The sequence below is a fragment of the Acipenser ruthenus genome, chromosome 17, assembly GCF_902713425.1.
Source record: "Acipenser ruthenus chromosome 17, fAciRut3.2 maternal haplotype, whole genome shotgun sequence".
Taxonomy (NCBI): Eukaryota; Metazoa; Chordata; class Actinopteri; order Acipenseriformes; family Acipenseridae; genus Acipenser; species Acipenser ruthenus.
Genome location: NC_081205.1, coordinates 25190715 through 25209350, shown reverse-complemented (window position 1 = coordinate 25209350; position 18636 = coordinate 25190715). Strand labels below are relative to the sequence as shown.

The following is an 18636-nucleotide window of genomic DNA, read 5'->3' as shown; positions in this document are numbered from 1 at the left end:
TTTTTTTGCTTATTATTATTATTATTATTATTATTATTATTATTATTATTATTATTATTATTATTATCTATCGAGTTTGCAACAAGTGAAATGCAGCATCAGAAGGCAAAACAGTTCACATATGTCAGTACACTAAATATTAACGTTATTCAAATATTTGTGATTTTGCAGGAATGCCAAAGGAAACTGGATCATAAACTTTCTCTGGATGCCTATTTACTGAAACCTGTTCAGAGGATCACCAAGTATCAGCTGATGCTAAAGGTAAATCAACAGGGATTGACAATTCAGGGTATGATGACATTTGGAAATGATGAAAAACTCAATTTGCTTAATGTTGTTACCATGGTGATGTTACCAATTGAGCATAAGTTAGTTGCCAGGCAACTAACTTATGTAAACTGTTTCCCTTTGGTTGAAAAAGTGATGTCCACAATAAAGCAATAAAGCCCAAATATTGCCCAGTGCCCATTACTTTTCCACCCTTGGGGCAACAGTTTACCAGCGCACCCTGCCTGACTAGAGTGCCTGCTAATGTTTTCACACAATGGCTTTTTTTTTTTTTTTTTTTTTTTTTTTTTTTTTTTTTATAAATGTTCTCCTTAGGAGATGCTCAAATGTAGTAAGAACTCAGAAGGCACTGCAGAGCTGGAGGAGGCCCTAGCGAGCATGCTGGACATCATCAAGTCAGTTAATGACTCTATGCATCAGATTGCTATTACTGGTTTTGAGGTATGTTTTAATTGTTAAAGAGCACGGGTACAGTACACTGCAGGAAGTTTCTAATTCAGTATGTCAATAGCATCTCATTCCTCATCAGGCAAACAATGACTTCATATATTTACATGTGTTTACTTACCGTAGCTAAGGCCAATAGTAGATGAAATAACGCTGAGCCTAGAGACAGGTGAATTGATCCCGACGGCTCATCTATTGGACGTTATGAACAGTTTAAAAAAATGTTAGATTACTATAGGTGGCCATTATATGGGCCACTTTATTAAAGATGCTGTGTAGAATTAACTTAAGTTTTTTTTTTAAGAAGAAAAGTTAACAAATGAAAAGCCAACCTGAGAGTGCTTAAGAGACTTTGCATTATATTATTTATTAATAATAATAATAATATATATATATATATATATATATATATAAAATATGTATTTATTTATTCAAACAAAATAAAAAGTCAGTGACGGGAGATAATGGTAAAATACAAAATTAGAGTGCTGTTTAATAAATAAATAAATAAATAAATACAAAAACCCCCCAACATTTTTATAGGGTAACCTGAATGATCTTGGCAAACTGCTGATGCAAGGGTCCTTCAGCGTGTGGACAGACCACAAAAAAGGACACAGCAAGGTGAAGGATCTTGCCCGGTTCAAGCCCATGCAGAGGCACCTCTTCCTGTATAACAAGATGCTGCTGTTCTGTAAGAAACGAGAGGAGACTGTGGATGGCCATGAGAAGACCCCATCTTACGGCTTTAAGCATGCATTAAAGGTAAAGGTTATATATATATAGTGGATGTAAGTTGTGATACAGAGGTACGCTTGATTTTGTATGCACAGCCTAGATGGGAATGTACGTTATTAACATGCTTGTTGTTATTATTGTTTCACCCTTGCCTCACTCCCCTTTTTGTTGTATGCAGAGACGGTTCTTTTGCTGCAAGTTGTGTTTCCTGCCACTGCGGTTTCAAAGGCACATGTTTCTTGAGAAAATAAAAGTCAGAATCGGAGTGCTGCTGCTTATAAAGATGAATTTGTGTAATTAATGTACAATACAACGTCGCATATCCGACCCCCTGTGGACTGGGGTATAGGCGGATATGTGAAAAAGTCGGATTTGCAAACATCTATAGAAAAAGCATTTACACATCCATAAATAGGTTAGTGAACAAAAACAACAAGCAAACTGCTTTAAACATGGGGACATTTCTTGCTTTAAAAGTAAGCAAACGTAAACAAGATTAATTAACTACAAATTCACAGTGTTGCCATGTGGTTTGCTATAAGCCATCTCCACGCAAAGCTTTAAAAAAAAAAAAAATACAAAACAAAACAGTAAATGTACAGTAACCTGCCTCCCTGGTTCTGCTTTCTTAATATCTCTGTCACTTTACTTTGCGCTCTTTCTTGATATTGCCAACAGCTGATAAGCAGCTCGGTTTGAATATTGCATCAGCTATTTTAAACAAACGGCCGGTAAACATTGCGTTTATGAAGCTTGCTTTGTTTAATTTAAATGCATTTAAAAGCTACAACAACACCCTGCCAATATCTGCAAGCATGCGCTTCATCATATAAACACATTGCCCCCCTCCAAAAAAAGCTCTTAAAGGGGAACGCACCAAAAGGCTGATTGCTATAATGCTTTCTTTCTGTTTCCATCACAGAAGCTGCATTTGCTGCGGTTAATTGATCAGGGCGGTTATGCGACGTTCCACTGTATTCAGGGCCGGATTAACCTATAAGCAAATTATGCTAGCATAGGGCCCCCAGCAGAATTGGAGCCCACGCGAGGTTGATGTTTGTGGGACATTTTACAAAAACTGCATGTGGGCGGCCAGGCCACACATACACACAGAAAGAGAGGCGTTTTAAGAAGAGAGGCAATTTAAAAACCTGTCCTGTCTCCGATGTGCACAGTATGCCTCTTTACATTTTAGAAACTTTCCTTTTTAATTAGGGGGTTTGAATTTTAGAAAAAAAGGCAGGTAACTGTGTATAATCCGGGAGGCTGCCCTTCTGCAGCTGGTGTTACAGGCTAATTCTCACCCCGTGAACTCACCCATCATTATCCATTTTGAAAAACTGGACAACCAAAAGTTACGTAAATTCTTCAGACTGAGTGTAGCAAATGGTGGCTTGATTCCTTCATCAGCCCGGCTGAGACATGAATACTTACCTAAAGTTGCCGAGTATCACAAGCAGGAGATTATGGAATTGGTAAAACAGTCTGGTTGCTTGTCAGTGTTCACTGACGAGTCGACTAATGCCCATGATCAATATGGGTTACACATTGTATTTGTATTGCGAGGTCTAAGTGGTGAACATGCATCTGACATAGAACTGAAAGCTGTCCTTACAGATACACTTTACCTACAGGCTGTTAATTACAACACCGTTTCACAAGCTATTGTGCATATAGGGCCCCCAAAATATGGGTTCGCAATTCAATATGGAGTGAAATAACTGTCAAAAATACTTGTGAGGAGTATATAAAAAAATGTGTATCTATAAAATACATTTGTAGGCTTGTAAAAAAGATTTGTACCTGTAAAAAGCATTCTGTGTAAAAACAAAAAACATGCGAGCCTGCTCAATGCACCAAATCAAATGCAATATTCACGATAGTGATGCTTGTTTAGCTGGCGTTTTGCAGGCACAGAGCCAATCAAACAATGGATATAAAAAAAAAACTATCAATATATATTATAATAATAAAACGGTGGAACAGTACATGTCCAGGTGAGAATATGCGCAGTGCAACTGAAATACAGCTCTCCGACTATCCTGCAACGCGGCAACCTGTGCATGAGTTTAGCTAATCCTCAATCCCATCGGCATTTTGCTGTGGCTGCCTGAGTTTCGCCAACACGTTTGGTTTTTTTTGAGAGAGAGTGAAATAACTGTCAAAAATGAGTTGTACTTGTATTTTTGAGTTGTAGTCAAGTACAAGTGTATTTTTTTTACAAAATGTGGATTCCAGTGTGAGAAAGTGGCTGTGGTTTGGCAGTTGATGAGAAAATAAAGGATGAGTGTCAAAGATCTTTTTTTAGTTCAAGGCTGACTTGATATGTGGCTTTTGTCAGTTAGCAATATCCTATAATACATTTTTTTCGATGCTATTGAACTTGACTAAGCAGGTAAAAGCAACCAGGGGTGGTAAAAACAATTAGACAATCCTATTCTAAGAAATAAGAAGAATCAGACAAACACAGAAAACCTATGTATCTGTACATCTCACTTGTTCCAAGTAAGACGTTAAAGCAGGAAATCCTAACTGACTTTTTTTTCCTGCAGATGAGCGCTGTTGGCATCACAGAAAATGTGAAAGGAGACAGCAAGAAGTTTGAGGTGTGGTACAATGGCAGGGAGGAAGTCTACATAATTCAGGTGAGTGTACTCTTCTTCTGAAAGTACACAAACAAATACATTTTAAATAGCGATAAATGCCACTTTGCCATTTTATTGCATTGTTTTCCATTACCCTTTTTTCCTAATTAATGTAAGGATAAGCCAAATAAACAAAACCATCATTTTTATGTTTTAAAAGGAAACCACAAGAGCCCTGCACCTTCCTATGATTATAGTTATCCAAACACTCAATCACGTGCCATAAGAAAAAAATAAACCTCTGAATATCATACTACAAACTACAAAATACTATCAATCCTCAGTCACTCACGTCCAACAGTATCAAAATATTATATATAATATCCAACAGTAACAAATTTGTATTTTTCTTACAGCTGTACTGTATGTGCTGTATACCTGCATAATTGAGTGGCAGTGTATATATATATCTATATCTCAATGGTTGGCTTTGCCTGCTGTCAACATTTTGTTTTAGGAGTGCACACAATACAAAATGCAGCAATACACACTGACATTTTAGAATATTTAATTAAATCAGTGCCAATCGTATGTCATGACCCTTTTGCCTCACTAAGTTATGGCCAATCAAGTTAAGGGAGCTGGTTGTAATATAGTAAAAGTAAAACTACTACTTTTTCTAATTCTGAAGTTAGAGTGAGTTTTAGTTTGGGGCAGCAGTGTGGAGTAGTGGTTAAGACTCTGGACTCTTGACCGGAGGGTCGTGGGTTCAATCCCAGGTGGGGGACACTGCTGCTGTACCCTTGAGCAAGGTACTTTACCTAGATTGCTCCAATAAAAACCCAACTGTATAAATGGGTAATTGTATGTAAAAAATAATGTGATATCTTGTAACAATTGTAAGTCGCCCTGGATTAGGGCGTCTGCTAAGAAATAAATAATAATAATAATATTTCAGCTTAATAAAAAAGTTATAGAACTAATATGTGAAGGCTAAACTTGAAGGGTGTTTGATATTTTTTCCATCCCACTCATGATCATTCAATGAGAAATCTCAATCAAATATGTTACTCTAAGACGTGAGTGATTTTTTTAGTTATTTTGTGTGCTCCTAAAAAATAAACGCTAAACCAGGCAACCCTAAATATAGGCAATTTACAAACACCAAAGAGGTCTACTACTGGGGTGGGTACATAACCCAACCAACACACTTTTTGTTGTGCTTTCATGAACAGGCCTCATCGATGGATGTGAAGAATCTATGGGTTACTGAAATCAGAAAAGTGTTGACAGGACAATTGGAAGCATGCAGAGGTACTCCCATTATCACAGAGAGCAATGTTACGTGCTGTTTTGGGGTGTTTCTAATTCACACTACTTAACTATACAGTATCCTCAGCCATACATTATTTCAAATATGAACTTTACATGCTTCTTGATATCCCCATTTTAATATCCTCTTCCACAGGATTGCTATGTATGGATTTTGTATGGTTGGTGTTTGTAGGTTCTGAAGCGGATACAGTATTGTAGGGAAGTTGCCTCTGTGTTACCTCTGTGTTTACCAGATATGAACTCCTCAACACTGTGGCTGAAGTTTATATATCCAAAGTTCAAACTATAGCTCCATTGTATGATGTTACTTTCAATTCAATTTCCATTTGAATTAGTTAGCTTGAGGTTGGCACAGGTAGGCAATCTATGGCGGGTGCCTATAACTAAAAATATCTGGATATCCTGGATCCCCATTCAGGTAAATCCAAGTTCACACATCCACCAGTCCAGTTACACCCTGGAGAAATGTTAAACAAAAAATCATTCTGGTAGGTGTACTTTCTGAGTTCCTAGATAAGTTTCTACAATGCATTCCTTTAATAATAACTGCTCTTTTCGGTATTCTTTGTTCTTGAATAAATAGAGGCAAGCCAGCTTCACCAAAGGATCACTGAAAATGTATATCACGCTCCTATGAATTCCCCCAATGCAAGGTACAGTACTGTATAATTTATTTTGCTTTCAGAGGTACATTGTGGATGTAAGCTGCCACAATGTGGACATACAGCTGTAGTAGTTTGGAACCTGTCTATTTACTACTGTATTTATCAGTGTTGTTCAGTGTAAAGATAATTTCTATTTGGGTAGTCAAAATTAGGACATGACGGGAGTTTTGCTGTATATTATTTTTAAACAATAAAACAAAATAATTTACAGCTACTTCTGTTATAAAGGTATGGATTAGGGCTGCACACTGTATCTCTGTATTTATGTGTGTCATTACTGTTTCATATTTTGCAGAAATATGAGAAAGTCTTCTTGCAAGCAAGAAAGCAACAAGTCTGAATCCTCAAGCCCTGAAACAGTTAATAAGAGAAGCAGCATCTCTAGTCTCAACACTAGACAAAAGAGAAGTACGTGATTCAAGTGTGATGTGCACAGTCCAAAAAAGGGTTATTTCTGCTTCAGACCTGTGGTCTGATTATGACCCCATTCTCGGAATCGAGAATTACGTTTGAATTTTGGAAGGCTGTTGTATTGTTTTAGTTTACCAGTTTGCTAACAATCCTGCTAAGCTTAAGGTACATTAAGAGAAATATAGAAAACCTTAAACCTTATCAAGTTGAAGGCGTTGAATCTTTTGTCAGGTAGTCCTGGAGCACAATATATAGCCAAAACTGCCCTCTTCAGTTCAACAAGCATACATGGTTTGATTCAAGTTTCACGCTCTTCAGTGTCATGAGAAATAATGACAAGCTACACCTCCCATCACATTATAGTACAAACTTCTTGTTTTTATTACAAAACCATGAAACTTAAACAAGAACAAGCTTTAAAGCAGAAAACTCTGAAACAGTAAACTTTAAAGGAACACTGGGAAATTAGAAATCTAGGCAACTTAAACAAAATATATCAGATTAAAGATTATTAGCAAATTGCTAGCTTTATTCCATACATTTTCTGATTGAATTATAAAAATCACTGAAAACAAACAAATCAGTCAAAAACAGTGTTTAGTTACTGTCTCTCCGGTCTTTGTTTTACTGAATGCTTTGTACAGTTCCATATCATATGGGACTTCTTACAAGAGTTGATTCATTTACTAATGTTTTATCATTAACAAATGTCACTTAGTGGAATGGAAGTAATGCTCTCCCTTTTAATTGTTTTCAATTTTTTTTGAATAGTAAGTACATTTTAAAAGTTGCAGTGCTACTGCAGAAACTTAGTTCTAATATTGAACTAGGAAGACATGCTTTCTTGAAGTACTGTTCCGCTATGTTTAGGTGTTAGTGGATAGATATTGCTTTCAAGCTTTGTTACATGTGAACACTTTCATGAGACCCTGAGCTGCCGGCATATACCCTGCCTTCCTTACTTCTGCCTTTCCCTTTGCTTTTCCTTTCCTAGCTGATGCTTCTGCCAGTCATAATCTTGAGTGTTCTGCTCTTGCTAAAAAGCGATTCACATTGCAGGGTCTTTCCAACCGAAGGCCTCACTCTAAAGGTAAAGTCAGCCCCTGAGCCTGTTGGTGTTTCAGAAGTTGCCATCTGCATCGCAGCTTTACTCTCCTTCATTTTATTTTGTCCTCGGGACACTACTTTGATATCTGGGGCTGTTAACAAAAATAGCTGTGGATTTTTCAAAACGATGTACAAACATATACAGCACTCTCAATAAATACGTGCAGTCTGGCTTGCCGCATTATTAAAGCCACAGACATTTGCTGTGTTCAAATTCTATTACATCAAAGGCATATCTATATAGTAACAAACCAAATATCATTTGATTCCTTGAAATTAAGAACTGTAGCTGTGAGAAACCAGAAAACCGCTTAGTGAACTACAGGAAATTGGTTATACAGAGCCTATATTTCATTAATTCGCTCTTTTCACTGTGTGTTTTATACATTAATTAACTTATGGAGAATACTTAGAAATGCTTTAATTGCTATACTGATCTTTTGCAATCACGTCAGATAGGAACCGCATTGACTTATTTAATCTGTGCTTCTGAATGATTTCAATCTTTGCATGGGTTTATCTTCGTTTTGCAGTTTTTTTTTTCTATTTCCTGTTCTGCATATCCAATGATTGTCAGAAGCAGCACCAGCTGCCGCACCCCCCCTCCCCCCCTCATAGGAAGACATTCCTCAAATATTGTAGAAGCACTTAATTGAAAAAATGTTTGAATCTCACCATAAACAGGGATATGTCTAGCACTTTTTTATTATTATTATTGAATCACTTAGGCACTGTGGTGATCATAAAGGTATACTAAATAATGTTATATTCCTGAACGCTGCAAGCTGAGTACCATGAGGAGACATGTCGGTCACACTTTATATCAACAGGAAGTTCTGTACTTCCTGTTAAGGAAAAGGTTTGAGAAATAATACAACATGGCATGTTTTACTGGCAAATATTACCCAGTTAACATCAAGTGTGACCGCTGTGTCTGCAAGTTGCTTAAACCCCATTTTTCATGCATTTTTGTTCTCCCTTCCCTGGCTTACTAACTGCAAACCCTGCGTTTCACTCCAGAGCCTCAGTCTAAGGAGACAGAAGTCACACGTCGCTTCTCTTTAGCCTCCTCAATCAGTTCCTCAGCTACTAGACGCACAAAAGGTACTTGAAGGCCAGCGGTTTCCATATGCTGCATTTACTTGACAGACATTGTACTCCGTTTTTATTATATTATCTGATACATCACTGGTGCTAGGTATACATCTGTACACTGGAAAAAAATATATCCTTTTTTTGTATTTTTTATTGTAGAATGAGGTTTGACCTAATGTAAAAAAAAAAAAAAAAACATTTCCAAGAAATTCAAGATGGTTTCTAGAGTCCATAGTGACAACATTGTATTTGAGCGCTTTTATTTTACGCCCTGTGATTTTGTGCAGGTTGTTCTCTTGTTTAATGCTGTGCATTGTTTTATACAGGTGCTCTTGCTCCTAATCTTAAAGCTAAGAGGCATGAAATAAAGAGTGACCCCACTCCATTGGGGTATGAAGGTATAGCTGGACATCTTGAGTTATTATGCATAAAAACAGTTTTTGTTGCTGTTGTTGTTAATTGAGTTTGACTTGTCGTTTTGTTTGTTCGTTTTTTGCCTGCACCGTGTCGTGTTCGTGAGGTGGTGGTATGCTTCTTAAACAGCTACAGTAAAAGCATGTTCTCTTTGATGTGTAGTTGTTATTCTTGGTCTGTCAAGAGAGTGGGTTTACAATAGCTTACTTTAAACTGAGGACCGCCCTGAAGGCCGTGAGCATGTGCTAGTGCTTGCTGTGATAATAAAACCAGGAAGTAATTCCAAGACAGAAATGCAGCATGCTTGTAAAATTGTATTTTTTATCATATTGACTTTCCTGTTAATAATGGTTGTCAGCAGCAGCACTAACTGGCAGTTTGTTTCACGAGAATATTGCCTCATGGCACTCTATGGCGCTGTTTAATCAAACTATCAAGAGAGTGGGACTACAATAAGTAACCACAACCACTGTGTTTGTAAAACGTCTGACAGTACTGTGTATTTGTAAGAGCTTCTGTGATTTATAGTAGAACATATTTAGTCATTTTACAATGTATTTCATCTGGCCTGGGTGGCTTGCTCTGCAATGTTGGCATTTCTTTTAGTAATATTTGTTTGTTGGTCTCCTGCTGTTGTCTTGTTGTATTCATTTTCTTGCACCAGCCCAAGTACCGCACTGTAAAAACGTCCTTTTCATCCCAGATACTTTAAGAGATGCTGTACCGGCTGAAAGCAAACGCAGCAGTACTATAAGTACAAACTCAGCTGTTACTAGATCTACTTCCCAGCCAGGTAACTTAAGACAAAGAAACTCCTGTCAGTTGTCATTAACTGTTTCATGGGTTGCTTTTTTGCATGTTTTATTTTTTTAATTTGTGTGAGTTTTTCACTGTAAGCAGTTTTTTAATGTATCATTGGGAATTTTTGGTATACATCTCAGGACAGTATTAGTTAATTACAGTAGCAGTGGGCCATTCAAATTTTGGGGTCAGATTTGCAGCTGGTATAAGCTGTTTTTGTAAGGAATCTTGCATATTATAAACTGCTTGCTTCCCATGAATTGTACTTGACATTACTGGTGAGCACATTTACTTTTATTTGGTCAATTCATAAGATAAATAATTTATTTTATATAATTTTGGTGTGTTACTGAGAGAGTAATATTAATACATTTTACATTCATTTACATCTTTCTAATTTTTTAATGTCTTTTCACATTATTTAACAGGGTTAGACTGCTGCTGTTTAGGCACGTGTAGACTGCATAACCTATAGTTAAACATCGCTAGAAATGAGCAGAAATGATGAATCGTATTTGTTTTTAAAGGCTGGACAAATAGACAGATTCCATCGCTGGACACTTGCGAGGATTTTGAAGCGATCCCTTCCAGCCCAGAGGAGCTCTCCAACTCTTCAGAGGCAGAGGAGGAACCCAATAACAAAAATGTAAGCACCTTTTGAAGGTCACATTAAAGAAAAATGGTCAAGCAGTGTCGTTTTATTTTGTAAGCCTTTTAATAAATACAAACAAGGGATCAATTATACAAAGTATTGATAATGCTGTTTTACTTGTGTAACAGGACGAGGTGCCCTGTACATTGATTTGTTTATTTTATTTTAGAACGGGGTCCCCCTCCGCCCCTGTGTTATTTTGTATTATTATTATTATTATTATTATTATCGTGTTGTATTTAAATTTAGTGACGGCGAAGTGCCGTGTGTTTTTGTTTTTCCTTGTGGTCATGTGTGGCTGTCGGCTAGTGCGTTGTTATTAATCTAGCCGGCAGTCACACATAATTAATAAACCCGTGCAGATTGTGGCCGAGGGGTAATAGGATGATTACTAATTAGTTAAACCCCTCGGCCATGATATAAAAAGGCTGCAGCTCTCCAGCTCGGTGTGGGAGTTCAGAGGAGGAACGAGTGAGCAAAGAATCAAAGAGCTAAAACGAAAGTACCGTAGGTTCAGTGAAGGCGATTGCCCAGCCTGATCAGTTTGTTTGGTGTCCGTGATTATTTTTGGTTTAACATTTTTATTTTCGCTCTGTGAGCAAGTGTTTTTGTGTTTAAATATTTGATTTATTTTTGTTATTTTTGCTTAATAAAAACAGCGGCCAGCCGCGTCTTTTTTGTTTGGAAAACTGCAGTCCCTGGTGTCAGTACTTTCCTTCCTGCTCCTGCCTGACGTCACCCCCCCAGTCACCCTGCCACACTTGTCTAATGCAAAAATAGTTTGAGGACTGGAATTGTGTACTGAAATAGACCAATAATACACATTGGACAAAAAACTTTTTGAATCCAAAAACAGAAAGGAACTCTCAGACTGCTAAAATAATGTGTTATTAATGCAAAGACAAGATTCATACAGTATTTAGTGCAGTTTTCTGTATTTAGTGAGCAATTTCACATTGATCTAGATCTGTTTCTCTTCAATGCATCTTGCATCTAAGAAATGATCTCCTCAGTGGTTTAATTCAACACATTTTAAGAGAACTGCTATTTACAGTAATATAAGGGTCAGACTGCAGGAGTTGTTGCTAAAATAGAGAGATCAAATTGACAGGCACTGTTTTTATTGCATTTTCTTTGCATTGTCCCCTTTGCAAGGACCATGGTGTGTTTCAAGTTCAGGTGACCTATGATGCCAAAACCTCTGAAGAGCTGTCCCTGGAGTCTGGGGATTTAGTGCAGTTTCTGGAGGAAGGGGAGAATGGCCAGTGGTGAGTACCCCCAGCCAAGGCTGTACATTCAGAATTAGAGCTGTCGGTATGACAAAAAAAAAGAGATCACCATGATGTATATCAACAATATATACAAAATAATATAGTGGTATATAGTCAGAAATGGCAATGAATAATTTAATGAAAATTGAGTACAGTAAGAGGTATTTTAGTAAGTAAGTAAATGAGGTGTTAGTGTCATAGTAAAGTATATTAAAATGAGTGATTTACAGTATGTAGAATAACATATTGTAAGGTTTGATTTCCTCTTAGAAATAATAAGTCAATCTTCTTCAGGTAATTTCAATCAAAAGAGTTTCATTTCATCAAATGTCAATAAACAGCTTTTAAAGTGATAACATCTTGTGACAAACAAAGACATGACCCACAATTAAACCAGTTCATCAGGTTGATCTGAATAGGTGGGAAATGTCTGCTTGCAGAGTTGCACGATTCACAAACTTGGGCTATATTTGAAAAGCCTTACACCAAACTCAGGAAAACCACACAGTGTTCAGTAGGGTTGGAAACTAACGCACATCCGTTTGCCTGACGTAGATTAAATCAGAAGAGAACAAGTTGATGTGTGCGTCTCAGTAATCCTGTGGGTGAGTGCTTAAAAAGTGTAGAGCTATTCTCTCACGTTCACAGGCTTGCATTTCCATTTTCTAACGGGGTGAAGCAGTGGTGAACAACCATTCATAATACTTTCAGATCACTCAGATCTGAAACCTCCCTACATCTCTCCCTTGTCATGCCAAATTTTGCATTCTTTTGAGCGTTTAATTGAATTTTGTCCATGTGATTACTTACACTGTTATTTTATTCATTGCCGTGGTTTACCATAACTGAACTTTCGGTATAAACAAAATTTACTTTTTAGACAGTATAAAAACAGTATAAAAACAGCGATTTTCCTCACATTCTTACATTGAATTTTTCAATTAGTTTTTTTTTTTAAAAGCCCAATTGCTTGAAAACAACACACTTATTTGGTAGGTTGATCTTTAATCAGTGTAAAATATTAAAGTATTTAAAACTATATAGATTTAAGGGATGATTGCTTAACTGTTTTATTACTACTAACATACTCATATTACAAGATTTAGTGTAAATATTAGAAAAACAATTTCATATGGTCCGTTTCAAAGAAACGTAATGTGAGGAAATGGCTATTCTCTCAAGCTATTTTGCGTTTTAACGTTTTTGATGTCTAAAAAGTAGATTTAGTTTATAATACCGAAAGTTTACATTTAAATTACGGCGATGAATAAATTAATAGCGTATTGCGTCTTTTGAAGCAAGTGTAAAGTAATTTTACAAAAATGTGGCGATTTATACCGGGTTGCGATCCCCCACCACAAAAAAAAGACGATGATTTGCAAACAATACCAGGAATATGACAGAGAGAAGAGGCAGGGCTCTTTTCACGTAACCTGGCTTTCACAGTTTGACTGGCTGCAGTAAGTCTACGCCTTAAGAAAATAAGATGTACTGCATGGTTTGTGTCCAGTATGACAAAAGCCAGAGTGACACATTTGTGACTGGGTCGTCTACCTTTAAGATTTTGTTAGTTTCTAACCCTGTTCGGAGACAGTTTCAATGATTTCTCACTTCTTTACCATTTAAAGGGGTACATAAAATTATGACAATTTATATAAAACCTTACAGTACTGTGTTATCAAGATACATATAAAAATATAGGTTTCTGGCTCACTGGTGTGACTTATTTTGTGGATGAACCCAGCATGGTTAGCTCAGTACCCAATTAGTTTAATACTAGTACTTTATTAAACATCAAAATCAGCATGCAAATGCAAAAAAGGCATGTTATGTGCATAATTACCAATTTCGGGGATGATAGCAGTTTTCATTCTTTCCTGTGGTCCAAAAAAAGAACTCTACACAACAAGCCTGTTTATACCTAACCTGTGTTTTACATCATTCTTCAACAATTCTTTCATTTGTAACTGTTTTCCAATGTACTGTAGCTTGGTACCCTCTTGGTCCTTCTAATAAACATATTCACAATTCATGCATTTGACACATATACCCCGCTAATATGATATATTGCTACAAGAGATTACAACAGACGAGTATCAGTTGTCAGTTGAAGTTGTTGATTTCTGCATCAAGTTCCTGAAGGGTTTAAGATTTTAGTTGAACATTCTTTAAAGACGTGGCTCGTTTTAGAATTTACCATCTTGTTTAGTAATTAAACAGTCAATCATCGTTCAAAAGTATGGCATATTTTTTTAATTTTTTTTTTTTTTATCGAAACCTATATCCTACTAATTTAAAAATACAAATAAAACACCTGATTACCAAACAATTAAAGAATGGTTTTAATAGCTTGATTGTCACCTCACATTTCCACAGCAATATCAGCTTTGGTTCTCGTCATTACAAATGACTCCCATGTTTTATCCTCACAGTATTGGGGTAACAATTTATACAAAAAGCATACAAACCATTTGTCCTTTTTTTTTTTTTAATCTGACTGTAATCTAGTTTGGCCTTTGAAGATACCTGCCATCTAATTCAGGTAATGCTGGTTTAGCAGAATGAAGTTGAACAATTGAAGTGAACCTCTTGCCATTATCTGTTTATGTTTTAGGCTAGTCAAGAACCTTATAACTCAGAAGACAGGGTTGGTTCCATCCAGCATACTGAAAACAGCTGGAGGAGTTCACTTAAACAGTAATTCTGGTACCTCCTGTTAAAGTGTTAACATCTATAACCATTCAGAACCATCAGTGCAAGTATGTTATTAGTTCCATTAGGGATTATCTGACAGCTCTACTCTCAGGGGGTGTAATACCTTGAGACATGCAAATTCAGTTTTATAGACCGATTTAATTCTTACTTATTAAGACCTAAAAATAACTCAAGATGATATTTACTTGCCCTGATGGTTCATATCGATTAAGCTAGATATTAAAATGGCACCATGCTATATATTCTGATAAAGCTCTGTATAGTACAGGGCAAAACCATAGAACCCAGCTTTAATGACCCGAAGAAGGAGCATGATTTTCGTGTAATTGGCATGCTTGTTCTGATATTAAACCATTCTGTGGAAGGCTTCATACCCCTCTCCTGCCCGCTAGATGCTATTGTTGCTGCTTTGCACTGCTTCTGTTGTTCACATAATACCAAACATGAATATCTTCACATTTCTATAATATTTTATCTATTACCTGTTTAAAATCCTATTACGGATGTTCATTGGAATTCTTTATTTCATCGTTTCCACTTAGATTGTTATTTACCATGCTATTATGGCAAAAGTGTTTTTTTCTCTCCCCCCCCCCCCCCCCCCCCCCCAACCACTGGGAGTGCTTCCAAAAAGACTCCCAAAAGGGACATTAGTTAGATAAGTCTAGGAGAAAGAAATGTTTAAGCAGAAACGGCATTTTCTGAAAATGTTAACAATATCCTTTTAAAATCCAGTAAAACTCAATAACAAAACCCTAAGGATTGTTTCAAGGATTGTTTTATGTACTGTTTTTCTAAAGCATACATTATTTATGTATTTTATTTATTTATTGATTTATTTTTGTGTTGTTTTTAAAAGGGTGGAAAACACCTGTTAGTTAGGAAATAAAAACTGTAGTTTCTCATTTTGTAGCTTGAAAGGTAGCTTCTACATTTGAAAAAAAAAAATGTAATTGATGTTTCTGAGTAAAAATGTGCCACTTATTTATTTATTTCATTATCATTCTATCTTTCAGATTTCTTCAGTGATATGTGCACCGCTGCGTTAACTGACACTGAAGAAAGTGAATACATGGGGAATAGAGCTCCCGAAACAAAGGTTGAAAGTTGAACCCCTGGATTGCCTTTGCATCTCTCTGCCTGTGCCATGCATTCCATACTCCCCAAGGTAGAGAGCACTGCAGAGGAAGCTGTTTTTCTCATCTAAAGACTAGGAGTTCCAGCTTCCCTCCAGTATATAACCCCCTGACACTCAGCTGTGACTATAAAGCAGATCAACAATGCACTTGGCTGCTTCATCTCATGGCAAGAGAACTGCATTCACGCTTAAATATAAACTTATTCTGATGGAATAAAGTGGTGCTTTATGCATTTTATTTAGCACTGTTTCAGTGCCTTTCCTATAGCTTGATTCTTCAGTTCCTTATATGGAGCTTAACCGGTATGGTATAAAACAAGAGGTCTGTGACTGAGTGAGATGCCAAATTCAGAGATAGAAAAGCTACTGTGGAACTTGAAGTAAGATGATTGTCATATGTCCATTTCTACACCAGAAATATTAACTCTTTGAAATAATTGTATGATCACGTTGAGCTGTTGTAGAACTTAAAATTGTAATTCTCTTGTCAGGTGACTGGTTCTGGTGTGTTTTGCTGGTTGTGTTGTCATAGTGTTTACTTGTCAACTTTCTATGATAATATGGACCAATAATGGCACAATATTAAGCATACCAAATTATGTTTACAATATCAAATACAATTGTTTTGCTTGAGCACTGAAATATATTATGGTGATGATAAACTGGCTTTCTAAGGACACTGGGTCTGTGAGATGTTGATGTTTAATACAGTTCCATATTAAATACAGATATGTTTTATGTTTAATACAGTTCAGATTACATGATAAACTGCTAGGGGTGTGAAAAGAGGAATAGGCAGAGCCAACCAGAAGTGGATAAGGCCGCCTCAAAAGTGGGTCGAGCCAAACACAGGTGTAAAAAATGTGGTTCTGTCCAAACGTGTGGGCCCGTCCCCATCCTGCACATTCCTACTGATTTATAATAAATATAAATATAATTTATTTATCATATATAGGGTATCTTTACTGTCTTCTCCTAGTCTGCAACAATGAGATACTTAACAAAAAAAATGAAGCACTTCTGTATGTTTCTCATATTTTACATTTTTATTTATCTATTTATTTATTAAGTAAATATTTAACCTTTTTGTACAATACCTGTGGCCAGAAATACATCTATGGCCAAAAGTTTTGCATCACCCTATAAAATTAACTAATTTAGCTTCATAAAGTCTATTGAAACCTGCTGAATAATGTTACATACCGTTTTGTAGTTTTCCATATACTTAATGAAAAACTGACAATTTTAAAATGTGACATTTTGAAATCGAACATGAAATACTGTACTACTATTATGGCTTCCGGTAGACACTTGTGATATCATTTATTCTTTGATTACATGTTAATTCACAGGGCGCTCGCTGGGACTATAGGATAGGACAGAGGAGGCAGAACCGAGCTGTTAGTGGGACAGTAGCGAGTGGAGAGAGCACGACTTGGAGAAGTGAGCTGCCGGTCCGGACTTCTGAACAGGCAGTGGCCTGAATAGAAAGAGATCCCTGACCATGGAACAGAGGGCTCTGTCTCGAAGGCTGAGTGCCCAGAGGAGCTGACAACATAAGAAAGCTCTGACCCGGCAGAGTAGCCTCCTGGGGCGAGAGAATAGGTCTTAGCGTTGCTGGGACCTGAAAGGAAGTGATAGAAGAGGGTTCCCTAACCAATCTGGTGCTGCCCTCGAATGAGGTGAGACGCTGCCTCTGAAGTCGGGAGCAGTGGAGCATCATGCAGGGAACCTGTAAGGAAACAGAGCAGATGGGTTAGTCGGGTCTCAAGCACTAGAGATAGAATAGAGCCTCAACGTGATGAGGTAAGATAAGCACATGAGCTACGAAAGGATAGTGTGGCTGGGGGTCCTCTCTGACTCGCGTGTTGAGAACCTCCCTTTAACGAAGGTTGAGGAAGCGTAGCTTGACCTAAGGTCGGGGAGGTTGGGCTCACTTACCCCCAAGAAGGGAATCGATGCAAAGGAAAGTGCGAAAGGAGGAGGGGAGGAGGAGGAAAACACAAACATTAGACAGGGAAGGTGTGTGTGATTAGTCTTTAAATAGGAAATTGGTAATGATAGACAGCAAATAAGGGTCCCAGCTCTCGCCCCCTGAATCTCACAAAAAGGCTAACATAAAAAAAAGATCAAAATTATGTTCATATAGTGTTTTTGTTTATTTGTTGGTTTTAGTTATATCTCAATCCTAAAATTCTAGGTGATGAAAAACTTTTGGCCATAGCTGTACAGTACAGTACTGATTGCTTTAGTGGGAGACTTAATCCATGTCCAAGAGCAAAGTTTGTACTGGGCCTGGACAAAAAAAATAGAAACACCTGCCATACCATTAAATGGTTCTGGAGGAATAAGTGACCAATCCTTCATGATTTCTACCATTTGCATCTACCAGAATGGGCCGCAGAGTCCTCACTTTTCCAAGTATTACATATCTAACAGCAGCCACCTATTAGTATTTTATTAAAGTCGGTCTGATCTGTATTTTCCATTGTGACTGAAGCTGTCCTTGCAGTTTGCACTTGATAGACTATACATTCCAATTGATAGACTATACATTTACAATGATTTTTCCATGTTTGGACTTTACAATGCTTACCTGTGATTTAATAACAAGGGTAAAAATATTGCAGGGATGCCATTTGCATAACGTACCAGTCACGTATGCTCAAGTCACAGGTGATTTTTCTTTGTCCAGCCCTTGTAAATTGTGAAATGGTTGAACCAGTGAAAGATGTGCATATGACGCTCCAATACAATGATGCTGTGTAAGTCAACCAGTCACTTCACAGACTTGTATAGTCAGAATGTGTTGAGCTCCTTTGCTGTGGTAGGCTGTATTTATTTAAAAACAACAGGAAGTACTTTTAAAATTAGACGCAGACTGCTTTTGAAAAATGTAATTCGCACAATGCTGTAAATTCCGTTTCTGTACATTTTAAACTTAATAAGAATTACAATGCATTATAATGAA

General features: G+C 36.9%; 1 protein-coding gene across 16 annotated transcripts in view; it reads left to right on the top strand.

Annotated features, from left to right (window-relative positions):
• LOC117422987 (guanine nucleotide exchange factor DBS-like) overlaps positions 1 to 18636 on the top strand; it is a 92622-nt gene extending 73986 nt beyond the window's left edge. For 9 of the 16 annotated variants that reach the window (XM_034038280.3, XM_034038263.3, XM_034038264.3 and 6 more), the window contains exons 20-34: positions 172 to 264; positions 607 to 732; positions 1282 to 1503; positions 4029 to 4121; positions 5297 to 5375; positions 5980 to 6049; positions 6357 to 6469; positions 7467 to 7562; positions 8600 to 8683; positions 9001 to 9072; positions 9792 to 9881; positions 10417 to 10535; positions 11697 to 11809; positions 14427 to 14518; positions 15544 to 18636. In XM_034038280.3, coding sequence (XP_033894171.3) covers positions 172 to 264; positions 607 to 732; positions 1282 to 1503; positions 4029 to 4121; positions 5297 to 5375; positions 5980 to 6049; positions 6357 to 6469; positions 7467 to 7562; positions 8600 to 8683; positions 9001 to 9072; positions 9792 to 9881; positions 10417 to 10535; positions 11697 to 11809; positions 14427 to 14518; positions 15544 to 15638 — 1557 coding nt within the window. In that variant the 3' untranslated portion in view covers positions 15639 to 18636. Of the gene's footprint in view, positions 1 to 171; positions 265 to 606; positions 733 to 1281; positions 1504 to 4028; positions 4122 to 5296; positions 5376 to 5979; positions 6050 to 6356; positions 6470 to 7466; positions 7563 to 8599; positions 8684 to 9000; positions 9073 to 9791; positions 9882 to 10416; positions 10536 to 11696; positions 11810 to 14320; positions 14355 to 14426; positions 14519 to 15543 lie in introns of all 16 variants that reach the window. The other 7 variants (XM_058990215.1, XM_058990217.1, XM_058990216.1 and 4 more) reach the window with 7 other exon arrangements.